The 25,997-nt window shown below is 54.9% G+C and overlaps 1 protein-coding gene across 6 annotated transcripts in view; it reads right to left on the reverse strand.

Moving 5' to 3' along the window:
* Positions 1-25,997, reverse strand: part of SLC6A6 (solute carrier family 6 member 6) — an 83,888-nt gene that overhangs the window by 20,676 nt on the left and 37,215 nt on the right. For all 6 annotated transcript variants that reach the window (XM_081822758.1, XM_081822748.1, XM_081822740.1 and 3 more), the window contains 7 exons: positions 22,623-22,865; positions 20,793-20,927; positions 19,489-19,723; positions 9,513-9,645; positions 1,878-2,012; positions 588-691; positions 334-458 (listed from right to left, as the gene is read on the reverse strand). In XM_081822758.1, coding sequence (XP_081678884.1) covers positions 334-458; positions 588-691; positions 1,878-2,012; positions 9,513-9,645; positions 19,489-19,723; positions 20,793-20,927; positions 22,623-22,851 — 1,096 coding nt within the window. In that variant the 5' untranslated portion in view covers positions 22,852-22,865. The remainder of the gene's footprint in view (positions 1-333; positions 459-587; positions 692-1,877; positions 2,013-9,512; positions 9,646-19,488; positions 19,724-20,792; positions 20,928-22,622; positions 22,866-25,997) is intronic.

Below are 25,997 nucleotides of genomic sequence, written 5' to 3' on the forward strand. Positions count from 1 at the left end.
GCCTGAGTTAGGAAAGTGGTTTCTGTTGCTGAAACCAGGAGTTTGCAGGGGGAAGGAGAGGGAGGGAAGACCACACAAAAGTAGCTAAAGAGTCCCCAACTTAACCAACCCCCACGTTTCTGCAGCCCCTTGGGCCAAATTGCAACGAAAGTGCTTAAAATTTAGCTCTTGTGCTCTTTGATACTTTGGGGACATCTTGGTGGGGGGGGGTCCGTTTCGGAAACCAGGCTCGTCCCCCCCCAAAGCCCCCTGGGGTCTGGCTTCATGCCTGCAGTACTCGGCTTACACACTAGGTGGCAGTGCCCACCACCACTGCCACCAATAACACCATACCTGACTCAGCCACATCAGCAATGTCCACCCCTTGCTCTTGTGCCATGAAGCCCAGGATGGAAAAAATTGCGAAGCCAGACACAAAACTGGTACCACTGTTCAGGCATCCCAGCAGCATACAGTCCCTAAGTTACACATATGTCAGGGAGCAAGTTAATTCACAACACAAGGAAGCCACGCTCCCTACTTCTTCTCTTTTTTCTTTAAACATCATCATTTCTAAGGTCCACTGGGCCCGCTGGCGTGACACTTGCCTGTACGAGTTGTACTTGTACTTGTTGTAGCTCCCCAGAGAGGTCATGGCCCCCAGGCAGATGGCATAGGAGAAGAATATTTGGGTCCCAGCATCAATCCACACCTATGGGGGTTGGGGTGGGGGTGGCAAGGAGAGAGAGAAGGGGCCAGTTAGAGCCAGCTTCCTGGAAGAGACGGTGCGGGTTCCCGGCCACCTGAAGGACTGCACCTCAAAACGTGCAGAGTCTCGACTGCAATCAGAGCATTCGTGCTGGAATCCAAGGTGTCTTTCAAGGCAATACTGAGTTGCAAGGAAGCCCAGAAGTCGAAGAAACCCCCAGTCACTCAGTATCAGGATTATGAGGAAAGGCTTTTGGAGCAGATGGATCTGAATTCCAACCATGAAATGATTGTGAGCAAGAGGACTCCCGCCCAGAGCCCCGGTTTTCACGTCTGTAAAATGGGCTCTGCTGCACTATTACGCAGGTTCTAAGAGTAAAGATTTAGCCCAGTGCAGACAGGTGGTAAGACCGTTAAGTCAAGGCTGCAATCAGGACTGTAATTGCTATTGTCTGGAGCGGGGAGGAATTCCCTAACGGATTATGCAGGCAAAGCTGCTCTCCAGAACCTTCATCCAGCAGCTCCGGAGGGCCACAAAGCTGCCTTCCCAGTTGTCCTCTGATGTTGGCCAAGCCCCTGCCCCGGCCCCCCCATCCTGCCCAGGGCAAGAGGGCAGTGAGGAAGAGAACCAAAGCAGCACAGGACCTTGAAGGCCACCTGAAGGCTGAGGATCCTGGAGACAAAAGGTCCTCAAATGGGCCAATAAAACATCCCAGGGCTTTCTCCAACCCCTTGCGGTCACGTGGCCGAGTGCCCGGAGCTGGGCGTTCAGTATCTGCCCCTCGACCTTCCAAGAGCTCAGTACCCACTCTGAATTCCAACGTCAGCCAAGGAAGCCAGCAGCGCTCCTGGGCCAGCTCCCCCACCCCCATGATGCCGCCCTCCTGGCCGCTGCGGGCAGAGACCAGGGCCAAGGAGGAGACTAGCTCCTAAAAAGACTTCTCCCCCCTTCCCTGGCACAGCGCCTGAAGGAGACTGTGGCTGGCCTCAGCAGTCCCCCACATGGAAAGATACACACACAGCTGGAAAGGCCCACGAGCATGCTAGACAACCTGCCACAGCCCAGCGGAAAAGTACTGGGCACTGATGGCCCGACTCGATTTGTGCCCCCAAGACTGTCGGCCTAGCTTTCCCCGCACCCTGCCCTGCCTGGCCCTGGGTGGGAGGGAGGACGGGCTGCCCTGCGGTACCTGCGGGTCCTCGAGGCGGCTGATGTCGGGGTACAGATAGAACTTGATGCCTGCACCTGCCCCGGGTAGCGTCAGTCCACGGACCAGCAGCACCAGGAGCATAGCGAACGGGAAAGTGGCCGTGAAGTAGACGACCTGTGAGGGCAGAGAGTGATTCAGGGGAACCCCGGCATCAACCGCTGCTGTCAAATTCAAGCATTCTCCCCGAGGCCAGGGGTCTGGAGCCGAGCGTGCTGTTTCCCTTGCTGTGTGACCTTGCGCATGTTGCTTAACCTCTCTGGGCCTCAGTTGCCTCCCCTGTAACCTGGGTATAATACCAGTACCTACCTCACAGATTTACTGAGATTCAATGAAAACAATCCTGTAGATATTTACTGAATATCTAGGCCCTGGAAATAGAGTGGTGGACAAGACAGAAATCCCTGCCCTCACGGAACAGACATTTCTTTTTCTTTTTCTTTTTTTAAGATTTGACCCATTTATTTGACAGAGAGAGACACGGCGAGAGAGGGAACACAAGCAGGGGGAGTGGGAGAGGGAGAAGCAGGCTTCCCGCTGAGCAGGGAGCCCTACATGGGGCTCAATCCCAGGACCCTGGGATCATGACCTGAGCCGAAGGCAGATGCTCAATGACTGAGCCACCCAGGTCCCCGGAACAGACATTTCTAATGAGTGAAGAAGGAAAATGCAAAATAAGAGTGTCAAATATCAAGTGTATATGAAAAAGGCTTAGCCCCATGGTCGGCACGTGACACTACGTATTAGCTAACATTACAACTGTTAGTATGACTCTTAGGGTTACGAATCAGTCAGGTGAGGGTTCAAACCCCAGCTCTGTCCCCTCGCTTGCTGTGTGACCTTGGACGTGATGCTTCACCTCTCTGGGCCTATATTCCCTTATGTATAAATGGAGACAACAGTAATAGAAGATCTCCATCAAGAGGGGAAGTGAGGATTCGATGAGATGGTATTTGGAACACCATCAAAACAGTGCCTGGCACGTAGGTGCTCAAGAAATGGGGCCTGTTGTCGACACTGATTTTGTAGGAAGTGCACACGGAACTCCTGGGAGGAAATGAACCTTCTAAAGCCCCTTGGCCAGGAGACTGGGAAGGGCCCCCCCCCAACTTACTTGGGGCCTTGGAAGGCCCCACAGCCCTCCCTGGATCACACAGCACATCCCGGGCAGCCCAAGGTCAATTGGAGGTGGGGACCCAGAGATGGCCCAGGCTGGGCTGTTCCATCGCCAAGGGCCTGCCCTACTTCCTCTCCTTCTCTCCCGAAAGCGCTGGTCTCCAAATATCCTGTACCCTCAGTTCTCTCGGATGGATTTTTCCCTATCTTTTCATTGACTGTGAGGCATTTCCAGGCAGGGTTCATGCCTGGGAGGAGCTCAGAGGTGCGTGGCTCTGAACGGACGGCGAGATGCTGGTGTTTCCAGCAGGGCGCTGGCCGAGCAAGGATGCCCCAGGCACAAGGCCACTTGGTGCTCACCGCAGCCCGCAAACTGGCGTGCTGGCCACCGTGCTGACAGAGGAGGAACGGGAGCTCAGCAGGGCTCGGAGACTTGCCTGCGTCATTCCCAGGGCGCGGGAGCTATAGTCAGGGCCCGTGGAGGGTAACCACCTTGTTCTGAGCAAAGGCACCAGGCATTTTCACTTCCCCAACGCAGCACATACAGAAATTGCCTGTTGACCACCTGAAACGCTAAGACTGGGTCGCAGAGCCCCTGACTCCCTCAGGGCCTTGGGGGCCAGGGGACCAGAAAGGAATGGCTACACAGCCAGTGTATCCATTTTACAGGTGAGGAAACCCACACCCAGAGAGCAGGATTAACGTGTCCGTGGTGCTGGGGGCTGGGGGCAGGGCAGGTTACTGCAGGGCACTTCTGGGGCCCACGTAGGTACCAGACACCGATGGAGGGTGACGGAGCCCTGAACCCCAACTATCTAGCACAGAAACCCTTGCTGGAGCACAATTCTTGGACAGCCAACATCCCTGTGGGTAGAAACAACTAGAAAGGGGCTTTGGAAAAGGGCAAGGAGAAAGCTCTCAGGGCCTGCCTGGCTCAGCTGCCCTTGGCCTGTACCACTAACCAGCATTTATTGAGTGCTTACTGTATGCCTGGCACTATTCCAAGTGCAGTACTTCTGTACTTAGTTGGTCCCGCCCTAACCCTTTGAGGCAGGTTTCATTACTAGCCTCATCTTGAAGGTGAGGACGCCGAAGCCCAGGGAGTCGCCAGCTTGTCCACAGGTCACACAGCACTTAAGTGCCCCAGAGCGTGCCTCCAGACAGGGGCAGAGCAGTCAAAAGCCCTTCCCCGTCTGGTACTTTATTCGACCCTTCCAACAACCAGAGGAAGGCTGGACTCCCCAAGGGTGCAGGTCGGAATTCAAGCTCGCTGTCTGGCTTGCTGTGAGACCTTGAGCAAGCTACTGTCCCTCTCTGGGCTTCATTTTCGCACCCGCGAAGTGAGAAGCTCAGACCAGATGAGCTCTGGGGTTCCGTCCAGCTCTGCCGCTCTGGGCAGAGGGAGAGAGTGGCAGGGAGAGCCCACTCGGGGTCACCCGGGCTGGGGTTTGGATCCCACCTCTGCCACCTCCCAGCTGGGTGGCTTGGCCTCAACTCCCATCTGTATGAGGAGGAAAATAAGGGTGCTTACTTCACTCGCCATCCTCAAGAAACCTGAGCAGTGAAGACTCTCCTGCTGATCCCATTAGGCTACAGGGCGGGCCCTACGCCTGACTCTGTGGTTCCCCTCCAGCCCCCGATGCCTTTTCTCCATCTGGGCCTCAGTTTCCCCAGCCACCCCCTCTTCTTCTCCTGAGGCAGAGAACCCTCCCAATTTCCCAAGGACAAGAAGGCAGGCTTGGAGGAAGGGGGCAGGTCAGGAAGCCACAGAAGGGGTGAAAGAAAGAAAACCAGCATGCCCCCACCCCTGCCCCCCAGGCTGCTCCTCCCTTCCTGCAGACAGGCCCTCCACTGGTTCCCACCTCTGGGCCCTGCTGTGGACCACACCCAGGGGCTGGTGGCTGTCCCCAAAGCCAGCCGGGCCCCACTGGGCTGGGCAACCAGGCTCTGGCCAGAGGGCTTTGTGTCAGGGACACAGGAAACCACCCCGGGATGGGGGTGGCTTCCCTTTTTTTCATGTATTAAATCTGTTTAACAAGCACTTAAGGAGCCCTTACTGTGTGCCAGGCACTATGCTAAGAGCTTTATGTGCGTTAACTCATTTCATCCTCACGACAACCTGAAGAGGTAGGGAAGTGAACTACCTGCATATTCTAGAGGAGAAAACAGGCCCCAAGAGGTGACGTCAGGTGCCTGGGGTCACGGCGCTAGTAGGTGGAAGAGGTGGGACGGGACCCCTGCCAGCTGGCTTCAGAGTCCCGGGTCTTGTGTGTGTGTATGTGTGTGTGTGTGTGTGTGTGTGCGCGCACTTTACTGCGGTTCGTCCCCCGATCCAAAAGAGGACAGCCCCACCTGCTCACACAACCCTACCTAGTCACGCCACCTCATCTGCCTCTTTGGAAGCCACCCTTGTTTTGCAGAAGTTGCTGCTCTGAGGACAAGCCCCTGAGAGCCATTCTCTCAACTTTTCCGTGACTCCCCCGGGATCCTCACAGGAGAAGTTGGTGCCAGCCGCCGCCAGTGGGCCTCTAGTGGTGGCCCAGCAGGCCTTGCCACGGGACATGGTATTTTTCCACTCTTGCTGGCAAGCCTCTGTGGTTCCTCTGAGCCCTTGACCCAAAAGCCCTGTGGCCCAACTGCCCTGGAAACTTGCAAGGACAACTATTCCTCATTCCCCTAGGGACGGTGGGGAGAGAGTGGCCCACAAGGCAGGAGGGAGATGGGCTAGTCTCCCACTGCCGCCCTGAACCTCCTTTGGGGGTAAAGGCCTGGGCAGCAGGGGTCACTCATCCCAAAGATGGAGGCTCCTAGAGGTGGGGCCACGGGTCTGTGCCTAGCACCTAGGCAGGCCCCGAGGGTCTTCATGGCACCCCTGTGTGTGCGAGGGGGCATCACTAACTCCTTTCACATAAGGGGAAACCAAGGCTCAGAGAGGGAAGGGGATGTCCCCAAAGTCGTGCAGCTTGTGGGAGCAAAACTGAGATCCTAAACCAGGTCCGACTCTGACTGCCCCCGCCCCTGCTTTGTTTTCAAGTGTGAGACGGAAGAGCTGGGGCTGCAGCCTCAGGACATGTCTGTGCTCATGTCCGTGATGGCCGTACTCCCCTTTGGGTCCCCAGCACCGTACTTCCTGCGCGACGGTCTGGACTTGGCACCTCCCTGGCCTCATGCGCTGGAGCAAGGACACGCCTGCCTCCCGTCCCCACGGTCAGGCTAGCCGAGGGGGAGGGCAGGCAGCAGGTGATGCTTAGGAGGTGGAAGAATGCAGGGCACCAAGGTGGGGAGCTGGGTTGCCTGGGTTCAAATCCCACTTGGCCACCGACACCTCAGAACATGAGGATGATGGAATGAGCTGTAATGGACAGCCCTGAGACTGGGGCCTGGCGCGCGCGCATGACGCTGCCTTCGCTGCCGTTATCACTGTCTGGTGTATGAATGAAGCCCCTGCAGATGCTGGGTCAAGGTTCAGACCCTTGGAATGACGACAATTACAAAAAGGGGAACTGAGGCTCAGAGAGGCAAAGTGACTTGAACTTGGGTCCTGAGCCGCCCAGGCCCTCCCTCTATCCACCCCCTGCTGGACCAGGGTCAGCCACTGAAGCACGGCCAGGGCCAGAATGAGGCCCGTCCTGCTGCCCATGGGCCCAGCCCCCACGGTGGCCGTGAACCTGGTCTGTGGCCAGGGCTGGAAGCCATGGTTGGCGGCGGGCGGCGGGCGGGCAGGCAGGCCATGGAGCTCAAGGAAGTCCACAGAGCCTTACTGTGTTTGTCTTGGCTTCTTGGGGCTGGCCCAGGCTCTGCTATTGTTCTGGGAGCCATGCCCGCCCCTCAGGGGCCTGGAGCGTGAGGAGGAGATTGTCTCCAGGGGCGGGGTAGGGTAGGGGGACCTCTGTCAAGTCACGTCTTCAACTGGCCACAGTTGCAGCCCGGTACCCTCTACTTTTCGATTTGGTTCTATCCTCCTGCCCCCTCTATTGTATCTTAAAGGTTGCCTGCTGCTTCTGGGAAACATCAGCCTCCTCCATCAGACTGGGGGCCCCCCATAGGTTTGGGTCAGATATACCTCAGGGCCTTTGCATTGGCTGTTCGCCCTGGAATATTTTCTCCTCCAGATACCCACGTGGCTTACCCTTCACTTCCTTCGGATCTGTGTCCCAAAGTCCCCCTTCTTGGTGAGCCTGCCTGGCCACCTCATTTAAAAGTGTACCCCAACACTTCCCGTCCTCCTTCACCATGTTATTCTTCAGTCCACACCTGACTCCTAGATATTTTACGCGCTCACCTTGTCACAACCAACAAATCTGTCAGCTCCCGCACCACAGAGATTTCTGTCTGTTCTGTGGACTCCCGAGTGTCCCCTGGCCCTAGTCCTACAACAGTGCCTGACGGACAGTAGACGTTCAAAATGTATGAGTGCATCAGGAAATGATCATGTCTCCAGCATTGTTCGGGACGAGTGCTCCACAGAAACTTCCAGATAAACTCACCTCCACGTGGGGAAACGGGAGGCACAGTGAAGAGAGCACTGGTGTTTAGGGCCCTGTCTGCGCCAAGCACTGGTGCTGGGTGCAGAGCACACCTTGTTGGAGCCTTCACCTTCACCCTTCTGTAAAAGAGGAAACCAGGACTTCGAGGGGAGGGCGTGCCCCCGGACGAATCACTTCACCTCTCCCAGCTCAGCTCCCTCCTCATTTGAAGAAAGGCAGTAAGGAAACGGTTTGCACACAAGACAGAGGAGGAGGTGGGCCAACACTGGTGGACGAGCACCCCAAGGCTCTGTGGGGACTGCTCGAGGGGCCCCCTTCCTGCCTGTCCCGGTGGGACAATGTCAGCCTCGCCTGCTTCCTTTCCAGGCTGGGTTTTAGGAAGAGGCAGAGGGCCCTGCTTCAGACTCAGCCCCATTCTGCCTCTGCAATCCTAGAGACCCAGATCTTGCCCTGAAGTAAATGCTGGGATCTGTTCAGATCCACGATTTCACTTAAGGGGCTCTTCATCCAGGAGAGCATGGTCCTTAATGTAAATTCCAGGGCAGCAAAGGCCCCTTCTCCGAGTGATGTCACCCCTGCCCGTCACCATACCTCAAATGCCACCTTAACTTACTCTTTGGACCTTCGGGGGCTTTTAGACCTCAAAGAGATGTTCCCCCTGCCAAGATGCAAGTGATAGGAGGGAAATGCTAGGTGGGGGCCATATAAAGGCAGATCAGCCAACTCCTTCTCTCTGGCCTAGAGCCTTGGGTGCAGGCTCACACCTCTGATCACCACAGACCCTTCCGCACTGACCACATCACAGTGACCACGATACCGGCCAGGGTCTTGGTTCTTGGGTAATTGTTCAAGTCTAAGTTAACAGGAAGTGTTTTAGTTATAGGCTGTCGTTTTCATTATGGGAAATATACCAGTTATACCTAAAACCTCAATGATAAGCTAACATTTTAATGATCAGCTACCACCTTGGTTAATAGCTAACGTTCTAGGGCGCCTGGGTGGCTCAGTCATTAAACGTCTGCCTTTGGCTCAGGTCATGATCCCAGGGTCCTGGGATCGAGCCCCACATCGGGCTCCCTGCTCGGCAGGAAGTCTACTTCTCCCTCTGCCACTCCCCCTGCTTGTGTTCCTGCTCTCGCTATCTCTCTCTCTGTCAAATAAATAAATAAAATCTTTAAAAAAAAATTAAAAAAAAAATAGCTAACGTTCTAGTCATCGTGTAACATATTAAATCAGCCGCGAATATTTCAGCGATGGCTAACAGTTTGGTTAACAACTAACATCTTGGTTACGAGCAAATGACTTAATCATCACCGAAAGCTTTCCTTAATAACTAACATCTTAGTCTCCAGCCCAAGTGTTAGTTGTGAGAGAATTCGCACAGACTTAGCATCAGCAATCAGACTTAGCAGCCAAACTCCAAGTCTGTGCTTCTCAAACCTCCAGGTGCATTTGGATTATCCGGGGATACCGTTCAACCGTGGGTTCTGATTCTGTAGGTGCAGGGCAAGCCCATGGGTCTCCAAGTCTGTGGGCGGTGCTGATGCTGCCCGTCGGGGCACACTCTGCCAAGCAAGGGTCCGTGTTGTGGGTGGATCGCTGGTAATCAACAGTAAGTCACCAGGTCACCTTGCTACCTGCTAGCTTATCAACGCCAATGTTTGTTATCTGCTAACATCTGCACTACCACCACCAACATCTTGATATGGGAACCAGTGGTGTATGGGAGCTTGTGCAGGCTCCAGAGAGCCCAGCACCTGACTTTCAGGAATCTTGTTAGCTAGTTGTTAAACCATCGGTAACTTGAAATCAGACATGGTGGGAATATTTACACCATGAAGTGGGCAAATGCAACAGAGCAGGCCTTATTTTCTCTCAGAGGACTGCTTTAGCAACCTATGCTGGCTCTTCGGTCTGGGCCGGTTTCAAGCAGGAGGGCCTGGGGGGATGGGGATAGAGTCTCTGCTGAGGGTAGACCCCCCTGAGGCAGGGGAGGGACAGACGCACAACTCACTTTCCCCGTGGACTTGACGCCCTTCCAGATGCAGAAGAAGCAGACCAGCCAGACAAGGAGAAGGCAGAGAGCAAGGTCCCACTTCAAGGAGCCAGGGTCGTCGATTCCTGAAGACAAGCTCAGCACGTTGCGCCTTCAAGCAAACAGAGCCACAAGTCAGTCGGGCCGGGCCCTGGGGCAGAGAGAGCTGAGGCCAGGGCTCCAACAGCCTGGGGTTGAAACCCTGGCTCAGGTGCCGTGTTTCCACAAGCCCCCTCACCTCTCCAAGCCCTGGAATCCCCATGGGTCTCTGAAGCAGTACCCACCCACGTCACAGGGTTGTGGAGAAGTCAACAAAGGGATAGATTCGGACTCCTACCTCAGGTGAACCTGGGATCAACCCCGCCTGGCCTCAGGCAAGTTAAGTACATCTCCAAGCCTCAGTTTCCTCATCTGTAAAATGGGTACTAATCCCCATGTGATCGATTCTCAGTAGACCCTTCTTCAGTGCCCATTTGGGCCAAACAATGGGTTCAAACTAGGCTCTACCGTGTAAAATCAATGGCTTTGATTTACACTCTCTGTCCCAGTCCTCTTTTATGTTATTCACCCCTGTTTCTTATCTGGGTCTCCATGAAAATGTAAGCCTCAAGAGGGCAAAGTGTTTGTTCTATATGTGGCCACAGAGCACCTGCCCACCGCTTTACAGGGATCATTGTTAAGAGAAAACCCACACAAAGTACTAACGATAAGATCTGGGGTGAAGCTAGCACTGGGTAAACCTTATTGTTTCCGTCCTAGCCTTGAGACGCCCAGAGCAGCTCTCGGCACCTAAGCAGTGCTGGTCTCCTGCCCCCAACTCCCTGCAGGATTGTGAGGGTCTCAGGAGGAGGCAGGTAGACGGTCTGAAGGCTAATCGGCCCAGAGCAACCACCAGCCCTGCCCAGCATCACGCCGCAGACGCTGGGTCTTTGGAGTCCAAGAACCTCGCTGACCTGCAGAAGACGCCTATGGGCACCTGCTCGCAGACACATCCCTGAGGGGCCGAAGCCATCTGAAGTCGGGGTGGGGCAGCACAGGGTGCTGGCAGCCAGAAGCCACAAAACTCAATGCCAAGAAACTGTCCCCATGGTCCCAGAGCTCTGATACTGAGGCAGTGACCAAGGGCGGGCGCATCAAGCACAGGGACGTCAGCCCGGCCCCCCACTCCATCAGGGTCCCCCGTCCCCGGACTCCTAGGCTGCTGACCACGGGAGACAGGCAGTTTGTGCTCCTCTGGGAAAAGCGGGGATTCCTTCTGACCAAAGTTAGCTCCTGGTTTCAAGGCCACACTCCAGCCCAAGAGGCAGAGAGAGGGTGTGACTTCGTGCCCCAATATCCTCTTCTGTAAAACACAGATAACAGCTCCTGCCCCCAGGCTGCTGCCTGGGAATGCATTCCAGACCATTCCCTAGCTCCCAGCCAGTCAGTGGTCAGGGCTCTGGGTCTCGGAAACCCCGCTGGACCAGGACACTTCATTGCTTTTCCTTTTTTTTTTTTTCCACAGAAGCTTCAACATGTGGACCTTGAATAAACCCAAGATCCCCATCTCAAGTGGCATCCAAGTGAGGCCTTTCTTTGGGCCGCCGCCGTGCTCCCAGCACCTAGAACGACACAGGGCACATAGTAGGGCCTCAGTAGATACCTGTTGAGTGAATGAACCAAGGACTCAACTGAGGTGACCGGCAAATTCACACGGCACTCGGAACCAAGTCATGAAATATTTCCATTCACCTTAAAAAGGGGCAGCATTCCTGTCCTTTTTTTTTTTTTTGGTGAGAACCCCGACATCAAGGGGCTCCCCTCGGGCACCTCTGACGATGTGTGCTCAGAACATCCACAAGGCCTTTCCAGTTTATCTCATCTGATCCAAGGACGAAAGGTCATTTGCCCCATTTTACAGGTGGGGAAAACCGAGGCCTGGAAGATTCAACCGCCCACAGACACACAGCCAGCGGTGGGCAGAACTAGCACCCTACACCCAAGCCTGCCAGACTCCCAAAGCCACTGCTCTGTGGACTCCCCCGCACTGCTCCTCTGATAAGCAGGGAGAATAGAGCCTAAACTTTGAAAAGAATCTGCCCCGTCCCCCTGCTATGGGCCAGGGTCCCCCTGAAGCCTCAAGCCAGGGGGCATGCCCATGGGGCAGGCCGTCCGCCAACCGCGCCCCGGCTGGGGCCCTGCCAAGCACGTGGGTCTGGCAGCGGTGGCTGCTTAGAACAAAAAGGCCTTCCCCGTGCAGCCTCCAGCGCCCGGCGCCTTCAATGAAGGCCCAGGGCATGCTGGGCAGCGGCCAAGGCTTCCTTGTGAATGGGCAGCGTCAGGGAGAGAGAGTGCTTCTCCACCTCCACACCTTGGCGCCTGCGGCAGCCACACACTCCTCGTGCTGCCACCTCGTGCTGCCAGGGAAGCCTTTCCTGCTGCTCGGCGGACACCTGACTGGAGTCCCCGGCCGTCTCCCCGGCCACCCGCTCCCGCCAAATGTCACCTTCGGGTGAAAAGGCTGTCTTGCCTACCAGCCTCCGGACGGCCCGAGGACAAGGATCTCCCAGGCGGGCATACAGCAGGTGCTCAGCTAATGCTGAGGAGGGGCCCCGCCTTTTCTTTTCTCTTCAGGCCAGGTCGGCTGAGAAGCTTGAATCCGCAGAGCTCAGACCACACCAAGCCCCTCGGTTCCCGGACACTCTTTCTGCCTTCTCCTACTCCTGCGCTCCGTAAACCAGCCGGGCCAGCCACAGATGGCAAGGCAGGCTGGCTCTGGGCAGCTGACCAGCTACGGAAGCCACAACGGGGAAACCGAGTCTCCACCGCTGGTGGCCATCTCCTTGGAGGAGCTCATGACACCTCCGGGTGACACTATTAGGCATGTTCTCTTTGACCCAGCAATATGCCATTCCCGAGCCTCTCTCCCATGATAACTCTTGCACGTGTGGCCAACGACGGGGTCCAGCCCGAGCTAGTCATCACAGCACTGTCTGTAGGAGCAAAAGACTGGAAACCACCCAAACGGCCATCAATAGGGGCTCAGCAGCACAGAGAAGACACACAGTGGAATGTCACTCGGCCCTCGAGGTGGTGGGAAAGCTCCCTGTGCGCAGATTAAGAAACGGTATCCCGGAGATAAAATAAGTGAACAAAGCAAGGTGAACCGTGCTTATGGCATGCTCCCTATTGTGTTAAAAAGGGAAGGGGGTGGATGTACATTTGTGCTTGAATGCGCACAGACTATTTTTGGCAGGACACACAAGACGCCGCTGGTTGCAGTCAGTCGCTGCCTGTGGGGAGGGGGGACCTGGTGGTGGGGATGCGGGGGAGGGGAGCGCACTTGGCCTTGGGTATCATTTTTTCTACTTGAATGTTTTTCTCTTTGAATGTTTGATGTTTTTAGACGAATGATTCAATGTTTTTAATAGCACCTTTATAAAAATTATTTAGAAGTCTTGAAAATGTTTGTAATGGGCCGTGCAGACGTTCTAGGAATGGAATGAATGTGTCTCATCAGTCAGGGGTTGTCAAAACAAGAGCCCAACGTGGGCTCAGGGCCAAAGTGACCGACACCCTTTCCAAAGATAGCCTTGGGTAGCCGTGGAGGCCGGAGAGCGTGTGCGGCCATCCGAATCCCTTTCTGAAGGGACCCCCGCGTGAAGGACCCTCCACAAGTCCCTCCAGCGTGGGACTCCCACAGCCTCAGCCCCAGAACAGCAGACAGGGATCTGTTGGGCCTTCCCACGGTGGTGTGTGAGAGGGCTCAGTAAACTGTAGAGTGCTGTGCCCCAGAGGGACAGCCATGGTGCACTGCCCCTCAGCAGTCTCCTAACCACCCCAGGATACTGCATGGTACCCCAAATCCAGCCACATGTCCCCAGCACTGCCACCACTCCTGTCTGGACTCCCACTGCTTCCCAGAGCTTTTTCAGTGGCCTCCCCACTTGTCTTCCTGCCTCCACGGTCACCCTCCCCCCCAGGTCTGTTCTCATCGAGAGAGAATCTGTCCAGACCCAAGATGGGTCACACCACTCCTCTGTCCCACATCCTCCCATGGCTCCCACCTACCTGGCTAAAAGGCCCCCCTAACCTGCCCCATCCCTTTTGGCCTCCCCGAATAAGGTGACCAAATACTCTTATCATTCAGACCTATTAATAAGGACACTGGGACCACAGGTATATAAATGAGACATGTCCAGGACAAGTTTATGTATGCTTGTCCCATCTTGAACCTCATCCCCCATATGGCCCCTTCAGCCAGTGTCTTCTGGTATGATCTCTGAATAGATTGAGCACATTCCTGCCTCAGGACCTTTGAACAGGTTGTTTCGTCAGTCACTTGTTATAGGACATGCCAACTGCCTCCCTGTGTCATTTCAGGTCTCTGTTCAAATGCTACTTCACTGGGGCAGCCTCTCCTGGCCATCGTATAAAAAGTATCCCTGGTCACTCTCCTTCCCCTGCCCTGGCTTTATTTTTCATCATTTGTCATCGCTTTTATATTACAATTACATTTGTGCTATCCATTTAATGTCCGTCTGTCTTACTAGAATGCCATCTCCACGGAGGCAGGGCCTGTGTCTGATCCCTGCTGGATCCAGAACAGTGCCTGGCACAGAGTAGGTGTTCAATAGGCATTAACTGAGTAAAGTAACCGTACCCATTTGGTTGATGGGGAAACTGAGGCTCAGAGAGGTTCAGGAATTCGCCTGACATGACCCAGATAAAAATCAACCCCGGGCCCGGATCCCTTTTTCTGATGCTGCCCTGGGGACCAGCCACCCATATGCCTGGTCCTATTCTGCCCTTCATGAGGGCCCTCAGAATCCCAGGCTTCCCTGCATCGCTCATACAGAGGGAGGAGAACCAGAGGTGAGCTGCATTCTTGTCCAAGAATAGTAATGATTCATTCCAGGGTGGGATCCAAAAAAGAATCGCCTGGACGTCTGTTGTGAGTCGGCCGCCCCGCTGCCGTCCAGCCGGCACTCAGAGATGTAAATACGTCCTCCGAGTGGGCCAAATCGTTTCCTTTTGACTGCCGGCCAGCCATTTATTGGCCATGGCTCTTCCCTGGAGACTGGCGGAGGCAACAATTATAAAAGAGCCCGTCCGCCCTGAGCATGGGGCCACACAAGGCTTTCTCCACCGCCTCCTCCTTCCGACAGCTGCAGAGGAAGATTGGCTGAGCACGGCTTGTTTGCAAATATGACTCATTTCTTTGATTCTAATAAAGTCTAATGATACGTGCTGAGCTCCCAGGGGGCTCGGGAGGAACCAGGGAGGAAGGCATGGCTCCGGACAGATCTGGCCCCGCCTGTCTTCCAGGGCTGGGGTGAAGCAGGACCCTCGGGACAGAGCGAGGACCCCAGAGCAGGGACCAGCAGGATGAGGTTAACCGGGGGCAGAAGCTCTGTTTTCCGTCACAGAGCAACTCTGAGTCAAATCATAAAGCTAGCGTGAAATGACTGCCTCAGGGGTCCCGGTGGCTTATACGGGGCTCTGTAAGAGGACATCTCGCCGGCTCCTGCTGACAATGGTGCTTTAGCGTTGCAGATGAGGTGGGTCCACACCAAGAGAAGACCCCCGAGAGTGGGTCACACACACACGGCACAATGTTACCTGTGGCCGTGGACTTGTAGCTGGTGGGGACACAGATACCAGTGTCGGAGGTGAGGGCTGGGAGCTCTGTTCTAGCCAGCTGCTTGTGTAACCTTGGGCAAGTCACTTAACCTCTCTGGTCCTCAGTGTCATACCCAATGAGCCACGACTGGAGGCCCTGTCCTTAGCACATCACTTGTCCTAGCTCTTTAACTCGAGCCAGACTGTGAGGTGTTGGAACCATGCTATCCTCAAGGTTTAGAGAGGTGAGGTGACTGCCCTGAGGTCATGCAGCTGGGACGTGTGGGGGCCAGAGGCAGGCTCCCTGCTCTAAGGGACCGGAGCATCACCCATGCTCCCAACTCTCTCCTCTAGTAAAACAAGACAGGGGGAGGGTGGCTGGCAGGGATGATCAGCAAATTCCTTCCCTGTCCAGGGCCATAAGGAAGTCTCAGCTTTCATAGTGCCGTGTTATCTTGATTCCCAGGGAGCTCCCAGACACCCGTCGGGTATTGGTCCACCTCAAGGACCCACACGTCTGCTGCAGGTGAGAGAAGTGGAGATAAACATCGGCTGGGGCTGGGCTTTGGCTCCAGGGGCATGGAGACCAGCACTTTGAGAGTATCCTCACTGCTCTGCAGCCTAACCTGGTACCAGTCACTGACACCTCAGTAATGTCCCCGTGAGCCTCTCCTAATGGAAACCCCAGAACCAGTCACTGTAGGGCCAGTGGCTATTTTCGGGGGAAATCATAGAAACTGTTTCACCCCGGAACCCAGATCCACTGATGGCTGAACCCTCTGAGGCCCTGTATACAGTTGGTGCTTAATATATGTCCTAGTCTCTCTCCCACTAGTGTGTTCCTTGAGTAGATTCAATCATGTCACTCCCCTTCTCGTATACCTTCCATGGTTCCCCCTCCTAGAGAACAAAGCTCAAACTTACCAGGCTAACATTCGAGGCCTCAAACCTTCTCCTGGTCCCATGTGTCCTATGCTCTGGCCAAACTCATGACTTAACGGTTCCCAAACACTTGTGTGTGTTCAGAATGCCATGCCTCGGCATGGGCTGTTCCTTCTCCCCAGAATGTCTTTTTGCTCTCCCTTTCAGCCTAGTGAGCTCCTATTTGTGCCTCAGAGCCCAGCTCATATGGCCCTTTCATTTGCAGATGAGGAAACTAGGCCTGAGAGGGGTAGTTAACTTGCTGCTCCAGGCTACAAAGCCAAGTGGATGCAGACATGGAATTAGTAAGAAGAATCAGCATCCAGTGAGCACTCACTGTGTTCAAACACTCTCACTTAATCCTCTCTGGCTGAGCCAGATCATAGTATGGGAAAAGCCACGAGATGGTTCTGAGCTGAGAAATGCCATGTTTGGATTCACGCTTGTTGACTTCAGAGCTGCAAGGGTAAGGCAGGGAGAGGACAGTCCAGTGCTGGGGTCTGGGGGAGTGATGCTGGGGGTCTCATGGAGAGGCGGGGGACTGCAAGTGGGGAGAGTAGTCAGACTCTGGGTATACTTGAAAGGGAGAGCCCAGAGCATCTGGGAACTGGATGTGAGATTTGAGGCAGGCAGGAGTTTGGGAGGATTCCCATGTACTTCCCTACCTGAAGGGTCTCTGCAAAGATGAAATGCCAAAGAGAGGGACATGTCCCTGGCACAACGCTCATGGGAGCTAGTTATTCCACATTAGTTCTCTTTCCCTCTTTCATGTGCAGGAGAAGGGAAGGCTCTGGAAGGCCGGGGACTGGGCCCTTCTCACCTGTAGGGCCTGGCCCAGGGCTGCACTGCACTGAAGCCCCCAGCCCTACTCACTGGCCTCAGCCTCTGCTCATGCGTGGCGGCGGACCTGGTCTCCTCAACTAAGCCTGCATTCCAGGCTCTTGCTCTGTGGACCCCAGTCCTCCCCAGGGTTCCAGAAAGAGGGCAAGTTCTTTGTGGATGTTCAGGTGGGCTCACAAAGTTCAGCTAGGACCCGAAGGCTGGAGTGGGAGGTGAGCACCAGGCAGGTGGCCAGTGCTCTGTGGGCTGAGAAAGTCCATCCGGATCCTGTGGGCCCTGGGAAGCTGACTGCAGGCCCAGGACATTTCCAAAGATAAATCCTGTCTTCACGGCTTCCAGGCCAGAAAGGGCAGCTTGGGTGCTCAGAATGGGGATTCTGGAAGGCAGGAGCCCGAGAACTCCCAGGAGCGCTGAGTGTAGGGGACAGGTGGGTGAGAAGGCATGGGGAACAACTGGACCCCCTGAGGACCTCATGGTTCACGGGAGCCCCTTCCCGAGAGCCCTCAGGCCTATGACAGCAGAGATGAGCCAGAAGGACAGCCCCATTTGCAATGGCAGGGGCGGAGGAGGAGGGTATGGGCATTTGAGAAGGGGCCACTCTTTGTCCCTCTGAAGGTCAGGTCACTTGAGTTCCAAACGCCCCTGGAGGGCAGTTTGATCCACTACGAGGGCACTAAATAGATAATAATGGCCTGCATTTCTCAAGCAGCTTCTCAGGACTGGCCATGCACAGTCTCATTCAGTTAGGGCAACCCCACAACGCTGGGAGGGCAATGCTAGGATCTCCCCAAGCACAGGTGAGGCCATCGGGGCCCAGAGGGGCAACAGCACCTGCCCAAGCTAGAGGTGACAGACCGAGGGTTCATGAAAGCCCGGACAACCAACCCAGGCCCGAGGCAGTAAGGCTCCAGCAGGCACCCAAGTGGCTGGTTGAGTGCCAGTGTCCTGGGCGGGGTGGGCTGTGGGTGGTCAGGCTGTGCCAGGAACAGCCTAGGACAGACAGGGCTGTGGTTTCGGGCCCCATTCAAGTGAGAAGAATGAAGTGCCCGCATTTCTTTGTCTGTAAACTCAGCTCTCCAGAGGGTGTGGCATGGAGGGGCTGATGAGTGTGCTTGTAATGTGCTCTTTGTCTGCAAGTGGAAAATATGTACACACAAAGAAAGAGACCCTGTCCAAGTAGGCCTAGGGACTTGTGAGCATCGACCGCAGGCTTGCATGTCATGACAAGGACAGGGACCCCCTGACCGAGGGCCACCTGACCCTTGCTTGCCCACGATTTCCTGGCCCTGGCCCTCAAGCATGGCTGGGACCGGCCAGCAGGCCACCCCCTCTCTTGTGGGTCCGTTGCTGGGCTGGGTTCTCAGAGGTGGGAAGACCCTTGGAAGCTGCAAAGCTGACCCAAAAAGGAGTATCATCTCATGATGATGAGGGACCACCCCCATCCTTAATACTGTCTCCTGCCCCCCGCTATCAACTTCATCTCCAGGATCACTGGGGCTGTACGCAGGTGCTGAACCCCAAGTTTCATAGATCATGAAGAGCAGGGAAAGTGACCCATGAGTGCTTTTGCGATTGGCCTCCAAGCACTGTGTTCAAAGGACTCCCCTGTACGTCAGCTAAGAGTCTCCACATTCCGCCTTTCTGATGTCTGTCCTGCGTCTATACTCCCGTAGCTGCTGACGACATGGTGGTTCTCCCCTCCTCTCCTAAAAAGACAGAGCCTCTCTCCCCACCTCCTGGATTGGGTTAGTCTATGGCTTTCTTTGGCCGATGGGACATGAGTGAAAATGATGCCGACAGAGTTTTGAAAAGAACTCCTGCACAGGGGCTCCCCCATTCGTGGTCACGTGCTGAGCCGCCCGTGAACAAGCCCAGGCTGGCCCACTGGGTGATGGGCCCATATGGACCGGTTGTCCCTGGCACCCCAGCCAATAGCCAGCTAATCCCCAGAAGAGCTATCCTGATGTCCTACAGCTGACCTACCCACGGGGGAGCCCCGCAAAGACTGGCAGAACTGCTCAGCCAAGCTCAGTCCAAAATGCCAATCAGCAGAACCATGAGCCAAATAAACGGTCGTTGCTGAAAGCCACCAAATTTGGGGGTGACTGTTACACAGCAAAAGCTAACTGATAGATATTTTTTACTCTATCGACTCACCTTTTCGCTTGAGTAACTATATCAGCTTCGTATGTGCATTTTTCTCTGTGCAGTAACAGGTTTGATGTGCTAACTATATTTTTTTCTAAAATACATTAAGAAAACTATATCATTTTCAGACAACAGAAGTACATATACCTGCATACGGGTGTAGGAACGATTCATTCCCCTCATTTGACAGTTAAAGAAACTGAGGCTCAGAAAGGGGCAGTGACTTGCCGAAGTTCAAACAGCCAGTAAAATGGCAGAACTGGGATTCGGTTCCAGGCCTGTCTGAGACCAAAGGCATGGATTTATCTCCAAATCCGCACCCTCCTCCCCGCCCCCCACCCCGAGATAGTGACAACCACATCCCTGGGGAGAAGATGAGGGAGTGGGCTGTCCTCTCTGCCCCCACCCACGTCCTCCCTCCTTCCTTCAGCGAGGCTGGCCTTACTCCCAGAACTCGGTGACAGGCGAGGTGAAGTTGTTGGCGCTGAGGGTGACCCACAGGCTCTTATTCCTGCGCATAGTGTCTTCCATGCACTGGGGTGTGTTCCAGCTGTGGTTGCAGTGTGCCCAGGGCAGCTCCGACTGGAAGGACTGGAACAGGTAGTATGTGGCCCAGGCCAGGATGATGACGTAGTATATGTTCAGGAGGGACACGATCACGATGGAGGCGTAGCCGATGCCTGTGGGTGTGGGCAAGAAAGAGGAGCATCAGGAGGGAGGCCAGACCTACCACGGCCACATAGTCAACCCTGGTATCTCTAGGCCTGGGGCCAGAAGGGGCTCTTCAACAAGGACCAGCAAATATTTGTAGGATGAATGGATGACTGGACAGATGATGAAAGAATGGATGGTCCGATAAGGTGGATGAATGGAAGGATGTATAGAGGAGGGATAGCTCAATGAATGGATGGCTAGGCACATAGATGGGTAGATGGATGGATGGTTGGTTGGTTGGTTGGAAAGACAGCTGAATGGATGGATGTTGGATTGATGGATGGATATCCAATTTGTTGATGGATGTATGGATGGTGGTTGGTTGGAAGGTTAGGTGGATGAATGGATGGATGAATGAGTGGATAGCTAGCCAGAAAGATGGATGGCTGGTCTAACCATTGACTAATGGAAGAAAGTTTACTGGATGGATGGATGGATTTATATAGATGAATGAATGGACAGATCCACACATCCTCCCAACCATGCCAATTATAACCATAACAGTGATTATTTTATGGGTGCATACTAGGTGTGAGGCACAGGACTAAATGTTGTAATGATAATAAAGCTACCCTTAATTTGGAGCTTACTACGTATACAAAGCACTTTTACATAGCTATGTCATTTTGTCTTCATAGCGACCCTATGAAGTAAGCACATGATTTCCATTTTATAGATAAAGAAACTGAGGCCCAAAGAGATTGACTATTCCAAAGTAACAAGAGTTTGAGCAAGAGGTGGAAGTGGGACTTGAAGCCATACAGACTCCTGATCTGAGCGCCTCTCTTCTGCACTACATTGCTAAGCAGCTGCAATCCTTCAACGACCCAGAGGTGGGAACAGCCCGGACGTGCTGAGCAGCTATGATGGGCAGCAGCATCATGGGAATAATGTGCCACCTGCTACCCTGGGTCAGGCACAGGCACAAGTGGACTTGCATGAGGCTCCAGTGTACCTGGCAAATAGCAGGTGCTCAATAAAAATGTGCTGAACCGATGAACACCAGGCCCAGGGTGACCTTTGTCCCATACTCACCGGAGAACAAGGGGCAGATCTTTTCCCAGCAGGTGATGCCCCCTTCAGAGGTGTACTGGCCTATGATTACCTCTAGGAAAAACACAGGCAGGCCGCCGCCAAACAGGAAAATAAAATACGGTATGAGAAATGCACCTGCAGAGAGAGCAGAGTTGGTGAGGGTCAGGCTGTGGCTGTCACGGGGGCCGCTCCCAAGCCCTCCCAGCCAATGAGATCCAAGAGAATGAGTGAGGGACATTGGGATAGAGGCCAAACTCTTGGACCTGGTTGAAAAGTCTCCAGGCCTTGCCCATCTGTCCAGCTGACATCACTTTTCCAGTGGGCCTTCTCACCTCCTCCAGATGCACCAGGTGCTTTTTTAAGCCTCTGAGCCTTTGCTTACGCTGTGCCAACTACCTGCCTGCCTTCCCCACATCCGTCCATCTCAAACACGGCCTCCTCATGAAGCCTTCACCCGTCCTTCCCCAGGCCCGCCCAGGGCAGGCAGCTAAGAAGAACTAGCGAGGAAGGGTGCAGTGATGAGAAGCAAGAGGTGGGCATCTCCAGCTCGGGGTGGGAGCCAGGGGAGGAGTGAGGGCAAAGAGCCAGGGCGAGGGTTCCTACCTGGTGTCCACTAATGGCTTCAGCGGGTCCATAAACCCTTTGAAACTGTGGGCAACTTGGGTCTATGGCTATGTGCTTTGTTCTGGGGAGCGTCTAGGGCACTCATCAGAGTCCCAAAGGCGCCTGAGACCTACAAAAGGTTAAGAAACCAGGCTCTAAGGCAGAATTTCCCAAAAGGTGGTTCTTTTAACTTGGGCGGCCGCGGCATGCCATCTGCTGCCATACGAGCCTCCGATTGAGGCCGTCACGAGGGCCGAGCCGTTCCTCCCTGCCCAGGGCTCTTTGAGCTCTCTCCTGCACCAGGGAGAAGGTCTCTGTCACATGCTGCCGGACTTTGACACCTCCAACAGAAGAGGATTCTAGCTCAGAGCCTTCAGCAGGTGTAAAAAACAAAAAACAAAAAACCCACAAAAACCCAAACCAACCAACTAACCAAACACCCGGACAGAGGCCTTATATTTTAAAAATGATCTTCAAAGGTGGTCAAAAAGAGACAACTTCAAGGTTTAAGTTCTGGGGACGTGACCTACCGCATGGTGACTATAGTTAATAGCGCTGTACTACACATTTGAAAACTGCTATGAGAGTAAATCTCAAGTTCTCATCACAAGAAAAAACGTTATAGCTATGTGAGGTGATGGATGGTAACTGAACTAATTGTGGTGATCATTTAGCAATACACACATGTATCAACTCATTACGTTGTACACCTTAAACTAATACATGTTATAAGTCAATTATATCTCAATACAAGGGGAGAAAAATTTTAAATGAAAAAGTACTAGAAATACCTTCACTGTATTTTTTTTTTCCTGGATACCTTTCTATCACAGCAAATGATACTGGTTTTCCATTTATCGGGGGGAAACAAAGCTTGCTTTTGAAGTGCCTTTGGGTTAAGTTAGAAAAAGCCAAAGCAAAAGCATATGGATCTGGGCGAATCTGTGGGACACATGGGCCTGGCCTCACTGCCTCTCTTCTGAGGGGATCAACTGGAGGGTCAGAGAGAGTCTGGGACCTGCCCGAGTTTGCAGAGTTAAGACACCGAGAGAACGTCACCTGACTCTCAGGAATGCTCATGTATTGCCTCTGAAGTGGGGTGGGATGGGGTGGGCACGCAGGTGTTCCAGGTGGGGGCCTGGGAAAGCGGGGCACAGAGAGGCCCCCACGGTCTGGCCCCTCCCTCTCCTCGCTGGCCACTCGCTGCCCAGCCCAGCCCAGGCTTACCTCCACCATTTTTGTAGCAGAGGTACGGGAAACGCCAGACGTTGCCCAAGCCGACAAAGCCGCCAGCCACGGAGAGCACAAAGTCGATCTTGCTGGACCACTTCTCCCTCTGAGGCGGCTTCCCCTCGGCCTCATCTTCGGGCCGCGTGCCTGGGCTCTTCCCTGGGGATGGCTTCAGGATGTCTTTGTGAAAGTCTTTCAGACACTGCAGCTTCTCCTTGGTGGCCATGTCCTCCTCGCTTTCTGTGGGGGACAAAACAGAAGCCAGCGTGCGCTCAGTAAGGGATGGCCTGTTCGTCTTCGGCACATCTCTTTTCTCACCCATGGGCTGGTGGGCTCTGACCAGCCCAGGCCTGTGGCGAGGGGCCTGCCATCCCGTCTGTCCACGGCTCTGACAACAACCCGAGTGATTCGGACCCCTTAGGTGATCAGGGTCCTCGAGATTCAGGAACTGACCGGTTCCGCTCCCCAGGCACCTCCTCAACAGAAGCGCAGGGACCCCATGCCCGTCATCCCCACACGTCACATCGCATTCTATACCCGCAGGCAGAGAAGCATGAAGCCAACCCTCCCCCCCCCAACCCTGGCATCATCTCTACAAAATATGACACACTCTGGGCAACTCTAAGGTAACTTCCCAATAACAGACTGTCTGCATTTTCTAGCAACGAGCAGATACCATCTCTGCATCTCACATTTGCCTAGAAAATGATGGCTCCTGTTTCATTCAAGACTCAGCACAGTGCCTGGCCACAGGAGGTGTTCGTTCCGAGCTTTTAAAGAATGGATAAACATAAGTGAATAAGGAATGGGGTTTCAGGCTGAGGTAGGAACAGTATTTGAAAAGGAGGTTTCCACCAAAGTATGAAAAATGAGTATTTATGAAACATATTTGCAATTCATTAACCAGTCACATCTCTGCACTGTGAGGATTATGGAAGAATGCAGGTGAATCTTCCTTTGTCCATCCCTCTCTATCCACTCTCTGGCTTGCTCTAACCCGTATACCATCCAGGCTCCTTTGCCCTCTGACTCCCTATTGGGTTCAGCAATGCAAGGGCCCAGAGGAGGTCAAGTCTCCAAGCCTCCAGGAGCTGTTCAGGATCACCCTTAGCCCACCCCTGCTTAGGAAGGCTGCCACCAGCCAGGGCAGAACATCTCCTTTCTCTACTTCTCAGGTCCCCGAGTCCTAACCGCACCCCCCCCCCCGCCCACCCACACACACACCTCGGTCTTGAGGGCAAAAGCACATGAGTCCCAGCCCAGGGGGAGAGGGTGCCTTTGAGGCTTTACCCCTACATGGCAGAGGCCACGGGAGACAGCTGAGCTGGGGGAGCCAGAGTTAGTGGGCCTACCCACCCCTCCCTGAGCCTCACTTTCTTCATCTGCAGAATAAACAGCTTGAAGGCAAAGGCGACCAACTCATAGTCAAACAGCCTGGGGTACTACTTGTCTTCATGATCCAAACCGTTGGCCGACACTGAAATAACAGAGGAAAGTGGAGATTTCTAGGTTTTTTCAAAACATGTGAAGGGCGTCGGGCCACACTGGGTTCACACTCCTTATGGGATCCATCAGCTGGACCAGATGCAGCCCCGTCACCCGGGCACACCCGGGCCAGCTTGCCACCCGGCTCGCGGGACGTCTCCAGTGGGGATCTGAGTCTACCTTGTCAAAGTGCTTAGCACCACCCGATCATGTCTTGCTCGAGTCCTTGCTTCCTTGTTAACAGTGTCCCCCTCGACTGACAAGAACAGAGGCTCCGTGGGGCAAGGACCTGTCTTATCTACTGCTGTGCCCAGAACCTGGAGCGCAGGAGGAGAACTGATGCGTAATGGTGCTCAGGGTGGGGTCTGCAAGCAGCTGCTGCTAAGTACAAACCCCAGGCCTGCCACTTCCCAGCTCTCTGACGCCAGCCATGTCGCAGCCTCCGTGCCTTGCCTGGCGTAGGTGGCGGTCGGGGCAGGGCAAGGCGGGGGCCGCCTGCGGACCTGGGGTGTGCAGAGAGAAGGTGCACTGGCCTGGCCCCAGCAGCCGGGCCCGCAGGGGCCTTGCTTGGAGGAGCACAGGCACAAAAGCACAACAGAATCCCCATTTCCCCCACGCCTCCTTCCTCTCCCTGGCTCGGGGTGGGGGACCCTGATTGTTTCGCTATCTGGCCATGAGCAGACCAAGAAAAGGCTTCCTGGAGCCGCCGGGCGCTCGCTGAGCCCTTCCTCTGTCTCCTGGAGCCCAGACTGGCGGCGGCATCCGCACAGCCTTTCTTTGCCCTGCTCCCTCGAGGCGACGTGGGGGTCCGGCCGGGCGTATGGCTACTGTAAAAATAGCCCCAGCGGCCAGCATTGTTCCAGCATTAATATGTGCAGCCCCCGATGGTTATCTGGGCGGCCCATTGTGGGCCGGCTGGATGGGAGCATAATTGGAGGATGTGGGACTCAAGTCCCTCCTAGTGAAGATGTTTTTCAGGGAATGACCCCTGAACCTCCTCACCAAGAGGGTCGGTTCCGCCCTTTCAGGCTCTCCTTGGATCTCGGGGCTGCAAGGCACTTCACAAGGTCAGACAGGAGGAGGGGGGAGGTGGCCGGCTTCTGCCCACATAGGCAGCTGGGAGTGGCGAAGGTTCTTCCCCACTAGGACACCAGGAGCCGGGGTCTGCTTCCCTGTGGCTACGCTGAGAGTCCTGGCTCTGCCCTCTGGGCCCCGAAACCAACCGGCCAGGCTGGCACTCAGAGAACCCTGCGGAAACGCGGGGATGGGGTAGCAAGTTCCATGAGACCCTCTGCTCTGGCCTCTGGTTTCCCACGAGGGGAGACCTCCAGCCCCCTCTCCACTCAGGACCCCATCTTCCCAACGCCCGTGGCTGAGCCGGGATGTGGGGTGGGACTTGAATGGGGCAGAACTGGGGCTTGTCACGCATCTGGCATTATGGGGGTGTCCCCGCTCCTCATCCCAAGTGCATCGAGGGATGGGTTCTTCTGTTACGTCACCTGTCTCATCCACGGCTGCCACGAAACAAGCCCACGCGCCCTTCGAGAACACACAGCCAGCAGCCCTACCTCTGGCTCCCTCCCCGCCAGGTCATGGGCCATGGCCTCACCCAAGACTCACTCACTCATGCCTCTCAATGAGGCCAGATCCAGAGGCAGGCATCCCACCTCCCTCTCAAGGGACTTCTTCCAAGCCCCTCGGGGGTGTCTGACCAGCCCCATGCCTGCATAAGCCCACTGCAGAAAGCCCCTTGGCTTCTGCCTTCTGTACATTCCTGGCATCCACCCACATCTCTCCGTCGCCATGGCAACCACCACCGTCGGGGCCCTGACAGCTCTTGCCCGGGCATCCACGGCAGCCTCCTCCCAGGTCTCCCTGCTGCTACAC

Source organism: Leptonychotes weddellii, chromosome 1 (assembly GCF_054177405.1).
Source record: "Leptonychotes weddellii isolate Sample4059 chromosome 1, ASM5417740v2, whole genome shotgun sequence".
In the NCBI taxonomy this organism is placed as follows: domain Eukaryota; kingdom Metazoa; phylum Chordata; class Mammalia; order Carnivora; family Phocidae; genus Leptonychotes; species Leptonychotes weddellii.